At 41.2% G+C, this 14,904-nt stretch overlaps 1 protein-coding gene across 1 annotated transcript in view; it reads right to left on the bottom strand.

Moving 5' to 3' along the window:
- The window catches only part of AGBL4 (AGBL carboxypeptidase 4), a 606,247-nt gene extending 592,821 nt beyond the window's left edge, over window positions 1-13,426 (bottom strand). Inside the window, exon 1 of the mRNA XM_069233366.1 lies at window positions 13,305-13,426. Coding sequence (XP_069089467.1) covers window positions 13,305-13,401 — 97 coding nt within the window. The 5' untranslated portion in view covers window positions 13,402-13,426. The remainder of the gene's footprint in view (window positions 1-13,304) is intronic.
- Window positions 13,427-14,904: the final 1,478 nt, after the last annotated feature.

The following is a 14,904-nucleotide window of genomic DNA, read 5'->3' as shown; positions in this document are numbered from 1 at the left end:
GGTGGAGTATGCAAATTGATCAGATCAAGTTGCTGTATTTTCATACCTAATGACGCTCCGACAGTATACCAAGCTATCTCTAAGTTACACATAATCTCCGAGTCGATTCATCAGGACGAAGGAGATTGGTCCTTTTCAGAGTGGTTTTGGGGATTACTGTCCAAATGGGGTTGGAAGGTATTGACATTCTTTGGAGTAATTTTAGCTTTTATATTCTCTTGTTGTCTTTGTATGCACTGCGGTCCTGCCATCTGCAACCTATGTGCTACTGCATGTATTCCCAAACCCAAGTCACAAAGAGCAGAGAATATCAAAATGATGGTACAGCAACAGCTTGATGACCTCATGGCCATAGACATCGACTCAGATTAACATGAGTTTGTGTATCTTGCCTGAGTTCTGGCAAAAGGAGGGTCTGAGGAAATTCGATTTTTAATACGATCGTATCGACCCGCCATTTTGTGGCCCGCCGCCATTTTAGGTTGCCTTCACTCAGGCAGCACAGCGAACGAAGTCCATTCTGCCTTTTCTGCTTATTCTGCAACATGGTGTTCAAAACAGCCTTCTGCCTCTATCTTTACAAGGCTGGTATTAAGGTCTGACCGAGTACACTAATCCCTGTCTGGTTTTCTAATCCTTGTTTCAACTATCTGTAGGCTCACACTATTCTCCGCCGATCTTATCTTATCGTCTGGCCTTCGCTGTCCTTTGCTAGTATTCTCTCATTTCACAACTGTCCTCCAAACGCACACAAACTTATCGCACCACATGCAACTTCGTTGTGGATCGGTTAATGAATTAGTTCAAGGGAGGGGTGACAAACACAGCTGGAGGGGAGGCAACCTTAAGTCACTTGATACTTTGTTTTCCAATTCCTTCTATTGGTGCTGTCTTGTTTTCCGACATTTCTATTGGCTCTGTTCTATCTTTACATTATTCTTACTGGCTCCTTTCTATGTGTTCTGGGAGTGTATGTAGTTAATAAATGGTTTTTATACGGTATATAAGATTGTGCGCCACAAAGTAAAGTGGCAGTCTCCTGAGAACATACCTTGTGTACTTCTTGGACAACTGTACTAGCTGCAGCTAATAAAATCTGATCTTTTACGCCTGACAGAGTGTCCCGTGTCTCTGTTAGTTGAGGCAGGTGAATCCAAGGAGATTTCAGGCGTACCCTGCGCCGCCAGGCCCATAAGGTTCTGGTTCTTCAAAACCAATAAAGATTTTATAGTAGCTGTGGCTGCTGCTTTGTTCTATGGACGGTGAAGACCTCAAATAAGATAAAATGGCATTTATTTACCTGATGGTGGTCTTGTGATTTACAGACATGTGAAGGAGTACATGGTCAAATTCAATAATATTATCTGTGTATGTGAAGCATTTGGGTGGCAGCTGTACTTTGAAGACTTTAGGGCTTTTTTAGACTTGGGTGGATGTGAGACATTCACCAAAAAGTGGTGCAAATCCTGTTAACTGTATTACAAGTGTATTGATATAATGGTCCTTTGTTTGAGATCACATGCCTATAGATGAAGATGATTTAAGGTATGCTTACTGAGCATAAGCAGTGATTTCAACTGCTATTTTGTTCCCAAAGGAAGGTCCCAGATAGTCCTATTCCTGTGCATGGTATCAAACCAGCATTCTCAGCAGGCGGGTGCTCTTTGGCGGGGACTTGTATGATGAGGGGGCTGGGAGAAAGCTATTGTAAGAACATTCACCTCACTAGCTCCATAATCCATATTTGAGCTACAAATATTATGCCTTTTTTCTAAATAGTGTTTTTGCACAGGGAGGTTCGAAAGGGGGTACCCTATGCAGCTGCATACATATATCTCAAACACTAGATACACCTCCTGGTGTGCTGTTGAAATGTAGCTTCAGAGGACTAAAGATGCTGCAAGTTAGAGTGAGCTTAACATAAGATGCTCTAGATCAAATACCAGGCATGGGGTTGCACATCAATTGCATGTGCTGGGGAGCTTACATTTTAGTCTTTCATAGGCCTTTGGCCCTACCACTCATCTGTCTGGTTTTGAACTCCATCCCACAGCTCTACTTCCATTGTTTTAAAGGGCATCATGGTTAGTCTACTAGAAACATGCTTCTTTTTCAGTGTTCCTCCAGCGGACTGGCTAATAAGGGGATGTGAAGAGGTGGGCGTCTTGGGCATGAATTCTCATTTGGACCAGATGTGGAGACAATGGCAGATTGTGTAAAAAGTATGTGGCAAGACGAAAAACAAAGTGATACCATAGAAAAATATGATAGGCAAGGTGCACCAGCCCCTGTGCAAGCTCATGTGTATTGGAGCATAGATACTCACCACTGTCAGCTGCTCCTGCCAGTTAATTGTTCCTGCCTGCTTCCTGCAGTTTTCAACCTTTCAAATGTGAATTTGCAAGTCTGCATTTTTTCCTTGCCTTGTCAAAGGAACGTCAGTTGGGTTTAAAACACATGTTCTGGAATTGGACCACAAACCATGGTAAATATTTGCCATACATATCCTGCCACTTTTCTCTTCAAACAGGAATGTGATTGGTTTATGGCCAGTGATGCAGTTCGCAAAAGTCAGAAAATTGAGATAACTTCACTGGCAGACAGACGGATCCTTCATATGGATGGGCCATTACAACATAGTTTCAGAAGACTTGCTTACATGTTATTCCTTCCTAGCACTTTTAAAGCCACAGTGCTGACCCCCAGACAAGTGTGGTATTTCTACTTCTAGGTACTCTGAAAGCTTTGCATCACAACTTTATATATGATGTAGCAGGACTTGAAGATGATGTGAACTTGCTGGGGTGCCAAGGAAAGACAATGAAAGTAGGTGTGAAAGAGTGAATCTGTTTAGTTGTTGCTTGATTAGTGAGTGGTTGCTTGTAAGATATCTTTTTTCAAAGCTGCCAAGATGTTGTCTGGAAATTAAGGAAGGACAGTCTTGCTGTTGCCTAGATGTACAAAGACTGGGGATAGAATGATGGCTTCAGTGCCTGATTCTTGTTGGTATGACTTACATATGCAAAGCAGAGAAAGCTGGTACCTAGCTTCTGATTTCAGGGGGAATGTCTAGATACCAGAGTTATTGGTTTTGTTGGAGATAAGAACACATTCCCCTTAATTTGAATCAAACTTCAGATGTACTTAGATTTCAAGGAGCAGGGAGAGGTATACTTATTCAGTAAGCAGTTAGAAAAACCCATATAGCTGTTACATAGACGTTGGGTGGATACTTGGGCCAATGGAGGAGCAGATTACTCTGTGCAGGATTCCATACGCGACTAGGATCTATTGTGGACTCATCTGTTTCTGGTGCTTCCACATTAAGTAGAGTAGAACCTCCTCTAAAATGCTATTTGTAAAGAAATATGGTATCACTGAGGCTTCTTACTCAATAATTCTGGATTGATTATATGTTCAGAGGTATCCAGGAGGCTGCATGACACTTCAGTGCAGCAAACAATTTCATCTAAAACAAATTGTTGCCGTTTCTGTGCTTAAATGAGGCAAGAAAACTGAAACATTTGTTAGTATTGATAATGTGTTCTTTCTGAATGGATGCTCTTTCCTAGAAATAGAAGAGGGTTCATTGTCGAGAGGCTGTTGAGCTTGCCTAGATCCAGACATATGTTTTCAGGAGGAGGAAGACCTGGCACGTCTTGAGGGTTGGGTTAATAGTAATTTTATGGGGGTGGATGAAATGTGGGACTGTTTGGTTACCTGCTCAATTCAGAGGCATGTGAGTGGTATTTAAAGGCTGGCATACAATCATAGTCATGGCAAGAATTTGCCTTTGTTTTTAAAAAGGTATTTGTGGTGTGGTCCAGTGTGCAAAGGAGTGCAAGAAGAGATTATGTGCTAAGGTCAGTGGTGGATTTAATTAAGGGGTTTTAGTTAAAGTTGTAAGTACCTGCACCCCTTGAACTGGTTGTAAAAGAAATTTCCATCTTAATTCAGTTTGGATTATAATTGCATTCCATAGAAATTAAGTTTTAGCAGCACGTGCTTCTGTCTGCCCTATTGCTTTCAAAAGGCTTAATCTGGGGTCCTCTTCCTCTATTGAGCAGAACTCAAAACATCTACTTCCCACTTGTTATGGAAGGTTATATGTTATCACGTCCACCCACTCTGGTGAGTTGACAAAGAACAGGTGTTCTGTTCAGTCAGAAAGTAAAGGAGCAATAAAGACACCCTTAAATCTTGCTTTTAATTTGACACATTTGCTCTTTGTTCAGAGACAGAGGTCAAAAGTCAGTTAGTCTTACAATTAACTTTCCTTCTTGGACTGCAGAGATCTAGGATTTTGAAAAGTGAACTGTCTGACCTACTGTACAAAGAATGTGAAGCAGAAGACTGTAAGAAGTCAGATTTTTCCTAACGCACATCCAAATATCTAATAAGTCAACTGAACAAAAATTTCTAAATATATTTCAGTAGCTGTGAGAGCCCATTTTTTGTACCTCTGAGTGATTAAAAAAATATTTTATTAGGACGAAAACAAATCAGAACACTACTTGGTGGTGTGAAAAATGATAACTATCTTTTTTGAAACCCAAATGTCATAGATTATTGTTAATACACTATATAGTTTTATCAGTAAAGCTACAAGTTAGTGGGAAGGTGTTTGGCCATTTCTTGAAATTGACTGTCTGTAAATTACAGTGTGCTACCACATCATGCCTTAGTATTATATTTATGAAAAGTGAGTGTTTGAACATAAACTGAAAGACAAACCTGCCCTGATGGCAATGCTATTAGTGCAAGTCAGGGATCATGTATACTCTACATGTGGGCTAGATTCTGAGGGCCTCATTTATGAGCAAGTCACACGGTCCAGCAAGTCATCTTGCTGCACTGCATAACGGAAAAAAGGCAAGAATGCGCCCTATTTAAGGCAATATAGTGCATTGCTGCCCTTTCCCCTTGCTGGTGCACAATGGACTGCCTAGCACTAACACAGGCTGGCATGCAGGATTGTTTTTGTGCAGCAAGGGACACTTTCATGCACAAAAACAATCCTGGGAGTAATATTCATCTTTCAATGAGTGCTGCAAAATGCAGCACACGCAGAAAGAGGAAGAAACGAGGAGAAATATAGAGATATCTCTCCATGTTAAGCTTCCCCTTGGAAAGTGTAAGATTTTGGTGCATCCCCAGCACACAAGCTCTTGAAAATGCTGGGATGTGTCAAAATCCATGAGAGATGCATGGGGACACTCATGCAACACCCATGAAAAGCCTTCCCAAAGCAGAGTACGCTACGCAGCGATTTGCGCTGCATTGTGTTACTCTAGATTTTTGGAGCCACTTAGAACCACGCAGGGGGCTTCAAAAATCCATCTTACGGTTTGTATCATGTTGCGTGGTGCAAGAGTGATGTAAACAGCCTTAAAATAGGCCCCACATTATACATTGAGCAAACGTTTAGTCTATTTAATCAAACAAAATAGTTTTTTTGTACAGCAAAAATGCTGAACTCACATAGTTGAAGGTGCACTCATATATGAGAAAGAATGAAGGAAAAGGTGACTCTATAAAATAAAATATTTGCCTAGGATCACACTATTTGAAACCCGTTTAAGGGTCAAATACATTACATTTAGGTCAAGTAGATTATTCAAGTTACACGATCTGCAGGCCTAATAACATTTTTATGATTTTTCAAGGCCTGTAGAGTTAGCCTTGTGCTAATTAAATTCGATGAGTGATATGGGTTTCAGTATACAGGCACATTTTCCTTAATTTATGTTGCTATCCTCCTGTGTGGGTCTGATCTATATATTTGTGTTCCATACATTAGCTATGCCCAAAGCACACAATAGAGCTGAGTGAACAAACACAGCTGTAGTTGTGGGTGATGTTCTTGGGACCCAAGAACATCACCTGCGGTGTCTCTCAAAGCACATGCCTCAGCACTACACTGTTCACCATTTACATAACCCCCTTGGCAAACATCATCAGAACCCACATAATGAACATCATATCCTACGCAGACTACACCCAGCTCATTCTCTAACTATCAGAAGACCCTGTCACACGAAGGCCAACTTCCACAGGTACATGACATGCATCACGGACTGGATGAATAACAACTGCCTAATTTTAACACAGACAAAATGAAATTGCTGATCTTTAAGAACAACACCTCCTCTTGGAACGACTCCTGGTGGTCTACCAAACTAGGACCAGCACCCACTCTGGCAGACCGCAATTACAATCTTTGTATCATACTGGACAGCAAACTCACCATGAAAAACCAGATCAACGCAGTCTCTTCCACCTGCTTCCTCACTCTTCCCATGCTCTGTAAGATCTTCATATGGCTTCTTGTCAACACCAGACCAACCTTCATTCAAGCCCTAGTCATCAGCTGGCTGGACCACAGCAAGGCACTCTACATAGGAATCACCACTCATCTCCTGAAGAGACTACAGCCCATACAGAATTCAGCAGCCAGACTCATCCTGACCTCCTCAACTGGGCCCACACCAACCCCTCACCTCAAGAAACTCCACTGGCTCCCCATTCAGGAGAGATCAATTTAGAATGCTGATTCACACCTACAAGGCCCTTCACAATCAAGAACCAGCAGATATCAACCACCGCCTGAACTTTCACTAACCCTCCAGACACCTGTGCTCTGCTTCTCTCTCCCTTGCACACACACCCTGCATCCGTGGAAGCAACAGTGGAGGATGCTCCTTCTCTTAGCTTATGACGAAATCCTGGAATGACCTCCCTCTTCACCTACGTACCTCATCCTCTCTTCTGGAATTCGGGAAAAGACTCAAGACCAGGCTGTTCAAATGAACCCCTTAGCAGCTATGTTCTCAGCACCTTGATACCTGTGTGGGTGATTAGTCACGCTCTATAAATCCTGTTTGATGAGGATGATAGTAGCAGAATGACAGAAATACTGACACTTCCCCAAAGAGATTTAAACCATTATGTTTGTCTGTGAGCAGAAGAAACCTCTCATATTTTTCTAGGGTAATTGTTTTGCAATTGATATCTTGTGCACTGCTGTTTTTGACACTGAGACTACTTGTCATTCAACTTTTGCTTGGGACTCAGACTCTCAGTTGTTCCTCTAAATTCAAGACAACTTACAGGAATTACATAATGCATACCCCCACCCCACTAACACAGCTAAACCAATTAGAGACTAGGGGCCAGATGTAGCAAAGGGTTTTGCCAATTCTGTGTCTATGGGAAAATGTGTTCGTACATATGGCCCTAGATCCCTAACTGGGTTACCAATTGTTTTAGCATTGGTTAATGTAAAACCCACTTTTTTAATGGTCTACCCATATATTTTTCACTTTGAAAGACCATATTGTGTTTGCTGTACTCTGTGCAATAGTAATCCTCTTTCTTAAAATTAAGTATTTGATCCCTAAATTGTTTAACAATGGTCTCAGTTGGAAAGAGTCTGATGACCATGGAGCTTGAGAGCTGGATGGACGTAATTTAGCTACCAGGGATTAAGGAAAAGACAAGAGTTTGTGATAAGATTGTGAAATTTGGCAATATGTTCCTGCACCTGTTCCCTCTACGTACATTGGTCCACAACCTCATTTATTTAAACAAAGATTAAGAGTCTAATGGTCTCATTGGATATTATGCTGCTTGTGAATGTACAGGTAAATCATACAGTCAAAACTTGTATGCCTCAAGTATCCTGCCCTTGAAAACACTGATGGTTTCCCCTGCTGCATGTTTCCACACTTTTCGTGGTTCTCTGGAGAACTCCTGGTTGGATTACTGCAATGAGCTTCTGCTGACAATTCCCCAAAAGGAATTTGCTTATCTATAAAAGGCGCAAATTGCAGGAGTTCATCTGGCTTTGGGGCTTAGTGACACGGACCACAATCATACCACTAAACGCTCAATTGATCTGCATCTGGTCAAGACTAGAATTGGATTATAAAGCATCAGAGGGGCTTGAATGGGACATCTCCAAGTTAGCTATGGAACAAAATCCATCCCCATGTTCTCATATGAAGTGTTAGGTGAGCCGACCAAAAACGTTTTTCATCACTCGCTTTTAATGCGATTATGATTTTTGGTCATCAGTGAGAAGTAAAGGGGATACATATTTAGACTTTATATTTCCAATTGCATTCAAATCAATTCCCATTTTCTTTATTTCAAACAGAAACTCAAGCCATTCCTATTCTGAACTCAGCTATATTTCTCCAAAGAGGCCAACTCAATTTGAGAGTTCTGTGTTAGGTGGTTTAAATATGCATTTACCTTTGCTTGTTTGGGATCCCACGTAAAAAGGTTATCCATAATATTCTCAACCCTCCACTAACCAACGAACAGTAGGTTAGGATCAGTCAGAGTCAGTATGGTGTTAAACTCTTATGCAATGGAAGATGTGGTGTTAGAACACCATTGACAGAATGGAATGAGAAAGTATATGGCTGACAGCGCAATGTCAGTGGTGAGGTGCAAGTGAATACAGTGATACATGACTCTCCTGGTTTTCATGGTTATTCTTCATCAGATCTCTGATTATGCCTGTGCATAGATTTTTTAACACAAACTTCAGTGCTTTTCCGATATAAAAAGAGAATAAAAGTTACAGACACTTTCCTCTCATGTAAAAGAATCATAGTTATCAGACAAGTTCACTGTATCAACAAGCGAAATCACAATGATATATAATATAAAAACTTATAGTAAGGGTTGATGGTGTAATACGTGAAGCACATCATCATGAACTGCATCTTTAAAATACAAATACCATGAAATATAACTTAAGGGTAACAACTCCTCCCTTAAACTAGACATTGTCAATGTGGATGCCTGTGCTATAGAATTTACTTTGCTAACCCCTACCCGAGTCATGCATGCACAGAGATGAAGCTTCAAACACAGATAAGACTGAATGCTGTTTCAGGGACTACATACTGACTAAGTAAGTCAGAAAATCTAACTCCAGCCTACCTCTCTGTTATGTGCCCTGCAGCACAGGTTATCTGCCTCACCTTTCCCCCCTACACCACCTACATGGTGCAACTACATCTTCTTCAAACATGATCATTGACGGACCTTCAGGAAAGAGCTACTTATCTGCCAATTTCTTCCTCCTAACAGCAATGACCTTTCCCAATTAAAGTGAGTAGGTTTCTTGGCAATAGAAAGCCCTGGGACATGACTCCTCTTTTCCAAATTATCAGGGCTTCCTGACAAAGCATCTTTAAAATTCAAAGACAAGAGTGGCGTGACATGTTCTACTCCATGTCTTGTCCTGCCTAAAGAAATACAAGAACTTGCCTGGCACTGCGAGAAACATTATTGAGAAATGCTGAACCACAAAAATAAATCAGCAATAACTGGGACAAACCTCTACCTGAAAAACACAGTATCTCAGAAAGCAAACACAGGAGAAGAAGGAACTATATCACCAGACTTGACATCAAGATGTAGAAAGGAGGAAGAAACAGAAGATAAGCAATTACAAGGTATATCTCACGAATCTGGAAAAGAATCCTCCGGATTATTCAGACTCTAACAGTCCTATAGTTATTAACAATTTCAAGAAAGCCTTCTGTAAAAAAAAAAAAAAGCCCTGCTGTGTTCTAAGATGCCAGCGGAAAAGCTAGACTCGCACTGCATACTGATACACTAAAAACAGTTCAGCAGTTAACACTGTAGATACCCTCCAAATACCACATGAAAAAGCACATGGGAAGAGAGCTTATAACCTATGTGCAACAGTATGTCTAACTTTTTTATGACCAAATTTGCAAATATATGGAAAAACGTTAACATGACCTCATTTCAGTAACATAAGACAACATTTATATTAGGCTTTATTTAGTTGTAATAAGTCGAGCAATCTGCAATGAAAGAAGGTAAGACATAGCTCTTCAAAGAGTACTTCGATGAAAACAGAAAAGAAATCCACAGGTCTAGGAGTCAGATACTCATCAATAAAGAAAGTACTCGGGCTCAGGGTACACCGTTGCCACAGATAGTTGCCCAGGAGCTGGCTGGTTAGAATGTCTTGGGACATTCCCTGTCACTTAGTGAAGCTAGACCTATAATAAGACAACAAGTGAGTAACAAAAAAGTGATAACAGTAACCCCACATTAGAAGTCTGAGGTGTGATGGGATTATGACGATGTATATTGATTTGAGGTGCAAAGGAAATTGTTGGCAATTGGGCTATAAGTCTAGTTTCTTAATATCCATTTGTGCACCCTGCCTTCTGCTAACATCTTACTGATTGTCATGTGAAGTGCTTTATTATTTTGATAGCTTTGCTGGGCAATCTCATTTCTATGAAAATTCTTAATCCATCTGGTTGGCTGTTCATCATGGGGGATACCAAAAGGATTTATGTTTGACTTTCTCCATTGTGTCTCCTTGCACAAGCTTTTAGTGATCTACAACCACTTTTGATCATATGTGAAAGGGTATTCACTGGTGTCTCAGGATGACTGGTTGTATAGTGCAAGATCAAAAATATAGTTTTGTTGGTTGCAGTCCGCTACAACGAACAATGCCATACTCTTAAAAATGTCATCCAATATTTAAGATCCAACTCTGAATCAATTACATGCCCTCAACAACGGTTCAGCTAAGAAACTTGACCTGAACTCTCTCAGGCACAAATTCATAAGTGCCACTGCATTGAATCTTGACTTGGAACATTCCTCTCAGCGGAATAGACATGTCACCATCATATGTAAACCATGGTTCAAAGATTTGGGGCCTGAACTTTCGCCTTTGATCTTTTCCCTGATGGTGACATAAACAAATGCTCTCAATTGTAGGAGGGCGTGAACACTACCCCTGTACTATCCCTTGCATCTGGGATGGCTTTCCAGTTCTCCGATCCCTTTCAACCAAGTGGCATGATGAAAATATCTTCTGAGTAACTAGCTCCAAAACCAAATTGAAATCGATTGAAGCCTGGCCAAGTATCATACTTTCCTGGACATTGTGCTGCGCATTTGGGTGATTCAACACACACCTTCTCAAAGTGAAATAAACTTTAAATTACTTTATATGTACTTCTTGATGTAGCAAACCAGCACTTAAATATCCACAGCTCATTACTCGTAATCATGTTACTGTTAGGCAATTTGCCTTTTTCTGACTCAGGCCCTCACCTCTGGCATCGTCTTCGCACCTCTATGCCACGAACCACCATTGAACCTTCTTGTTTGAGGAATACTACTCTAAACCCTGACTCCGTATCGCTAGCCTGTGAGTGCTCTAGCTTATGTGCCCTATCCAGGCTGAATATGCTGGCCAAGAGAATGACAGGTTCAACAATATCTGTCTGGCCAGCATCGTTTGATATTGGCATGTGCTAGGTAGCTCCTAAGCTTGTCATTAATTAAATATATCAGTGAATTCCACTGTGCACTGACCTGTGGGCCGACGTAACCAGTAAGGGCAAATATTGTAGCATTATAATCTGTTTCTCTACCTATGTTTGCATCATCTAAAATATTTTGAGGACATCCTATGAGAACACTCGGCTTTCAAAACTTTTGTGCAACCTTTTTGAGGAAGGGGGTGTGACTGGGCAGCCCACGACTCAGACGAATCTGGGAGTCAAGCAGCAACCAAATAGCCCGTTCGTGACTTTGCTGGCCAGTGGGGTGGGGGTGGCTTTCTCTACTTTACAAGGTTTAGGACTATTAACTCCAGGTGTCTAGGTGCCGGACATCTTGAGCGAGGAGTACAGAATACTGTTTCTAGAATCTCCAGAAGATTGTTTTTTAGTAACACTTTGTTCAAAGACCTTTAAAAAGTAGGTGATTCTTCAGGAAGTGCAGGAGCAGCTGCTGAAGTTGGTAATAGTTCCGTAGAGAATGTAGAAAAAGTAAATAAGTGCCCTTTGGATAGCATGTTCAGTTCAGAGTACTGCCTTTCAACTTTCCTCTGTCCCCTAGAGTGTTCACCAAAGTGCGGATGCCCATAGTGGGTAACATACACATCAAAGGTATTCATCTTTTTCCTTACTTATACGTTTTACTAATAATATATTTTTGTTCAAACACCGGGAGGACTAATCACTCACACAACCTGGTGCTCTGTTATGTTGTGGACTATCTAGAGCGGACTATGCTCAAGTTTTAAGACCCGACGTCTTATCGTTCAAATTCGTATAACAAAGACAGTGTGGCAACATATTTACGATTTTAAATGCATGAACTACGCGTAACGCAGAACAGATACTCAGATGAAATGCATTGTCTTGACTCTTACATCTACAGAACGAATATGGGGATAGGGGAGGAGGTATTTGTGTTCAAGAAATATAATTGTAATTGCGAACAGTATTTATATAGGGGATACAACCCTGACGAGGCGTTGAAGCGTTTTGAGGCGAATATCCTGTGAACAATCTAAAGCTCTGCTTTTTGCCCTAGCAGCAAACAGTCATGACACCGGTCACAGCTATATGCAGCCTGCAGGCTTATCTACTGTGTTAATTATGGCGAGGCTACATCACCATGCGGCCACAGCTGTCAGACACTTGCAAATCTAATTGCCAGAAGGGCTTGTCTGCATGCTCTCCGGTCTGAGAGCAGTCCAGAAGACCTAGCATACTTGGTTGTAAGGAGACCCCACGACTGCCTACTGCCTTTGACTATTAGCAGATTACAACCCTGCTAAATTCACATTGCTCTCACTTAACTGCAAGATCAACTCACCCAGTTCACTTATTTTTGTATTTTGAGATATGCGGGTCTATTGACAATCAGGACTACAAGTGCCAGAAACCAATCAAAAACTTGTACTCGTGACTAAAAGCTGAAAAGTCATAAGTTTGAATTGGTCGCGTTGGCTCCCCGGACAGAAGAGGAGAGTTGCCAGCCTATTGCGGACATACTTTCTTTTTTTTAGCAGTACATTGCGAGTTCGCAATCATGATAAAATTGGAAACACTCAATAAATAAAATTTACAACACCAAGAAGGAAAACTGTATTTCTCACTGACATATTTGAGCGGGGATGCTCGAGGATGGACCAAGGGAACAACTATCACGATTTTCATAAGATCACCCACAGTGGCCGAGACATGGTTGTGTCCAGCTCCTGTACGTAGCCACAGCAGTGATTCCGAGAGACTCGCCCGATTGCTCAAAGATCTGGCTGTGAGCGGCAGCTGTAAACAAACACTCCTGCTGATGGGGTTAACCTCATCACGAAGAGTCGCCTTATATGAGCAACAAAAAGATAGGCTTGTCGCACCTAAATACTGAAAAGGTTGGTGGTGGGCGCATTGCCCTGCCTCAGCAGAGGCGGAGACACGCGCATTGTCACCCACCTGCTTCTGCGCCCTTGCCTTTCTCCGCCATGTTTGTTTTGATCCCGCATTCCAGGTGGACGCTAGCGGCTCGTTTCCATGCCAACCGAAACGTCATAGACGAAAAAGTCCTTCTCCACCACGCCTTGTGTATTGCATCAAGTGACCATCTAATGATGGGTCGGTGAGGAACGACAAAGAAAGAGGACAATTTTTGCAGAGCCTCCACTGCATTGTCAAATATATGAAACTGTAGTGGCCATCTTGCAGGCGACACATGTGTTACTGCTTCAATGAAGAACAGTCAAAATTGAATGATCCTGACCTACTCCATCAATAACACCGTGTTTACATCAAATCTATCAATTACAAAAAACGTGCTTGAGTTTTAAAGCTTTTTATTTGCAACTTAGAACATTTATATTTTATTTTAATCATTTCTAACATAATCAGTTGATTATTTTATACTCTTAAGATTTTCTTTGTGCTAGCATTCTACGATTTGATTACACAATGCGAAGCACTGAGATTTAGAACCCTGAAAAATGTGTACCAACAGATTATACGTGCCAACGTTTTAGAAGAGGAAAGAAAGAGATTCTAAAATAATAATCAGACTGTATTTCCTCAATTGATTTATCTGTGAGGACAGGCAATTTCATGTCAGAGACAACCAAAATAAAGCCATTATTAGCTTCAAAAACTGGAAGTCTTCTGCCTGAATCAGGTCTGTTGGCATGTGTGACTGATGGTTATGTGTGCTGTGTGTGTTTCTATTCTTGTGCTTTTAACAGACCTTGTGCGTGCTCACGGCTTGGACCGGGAGCGTTGTAGTCTCTCTATGGACTTTGGTGCTCCTCGATTGGAATCATCTGTACCTTTTGTAAGACTCAGTAATGAACTAGGACTGTGACATTATCAACAAGGATGACAGATATGGGTTAAAGTTGAAAGTGTTGATGTAAAAAATTACTATTATCATGCATGCCAACATTGTGAAGGAGGAAGGAGAGAGGAAAGGAAAAGAAATGTGTGCATTTATTTTCCCCAGTGACTAACATTAAAACACAGTCATTTTTAGGCAGGAGACAGCTAAAATGAAGCCATTTTGGCTTTAAAAATTGGAAGTCTCCCGCCTGAATCAGGTATGTTGCAGATCTGCCAACCTTGAAACATTCCCACAGTGTGATCCTTCAGATGATTCACAGGAATGGGCATAGCGGCAGCAAGGCTGCATCCACAAACTTATATGACCTGCTTATTTTGAGAATTACCAAGTAGTTTATTAATTGCTGCACGTACATTAATTTTACTTTAAATCATAACATTATTGTAAACATTTAAGTACTTTATATACAATAGCGGCTTTGCAGTGTTTCCTTTGCTAGCCAATGCTGGTGGTCATCGGATGTCACGCTGGCTGCGGCTAAAGCTGATAACTCTTTCCTGTAAAGCCCACTACATAAGGGTACTCTCCACTTCTTCTAAGAAGGTCCTTCCTGCCTCCTATGGGAAAATGCCTATACTCTAATTCTGTTTAATTAAAGTCTGACCCAATATCCCTTGTTAATAAAAGTCAGACAACTGGGGTGAATTAAGCTTCACTTGGATCCCGGTGACG

Source organism: Pleurodeles waltl, chromosome 4_2 (assembly GCF_031143425.1).
Source record: "Pleurodeles waltl isolate 20211129_DDA chromosome 4_2, aPleWal1.hap1.20221129, whole genome shotgun sequence".
In the NCBI taxonomy this organism is placed as follows: domain Eukaryota; kingdom Metazoa; phylum Chordata; class Amphibia; order Caudata; family Salamandridae; genus Pleurodeles; species Pleurodeles waltl.
Note: the sequence above shows the minus strand (reverse complement) of the source record. Positions and strands in the feature narration are given on the sequence as shown.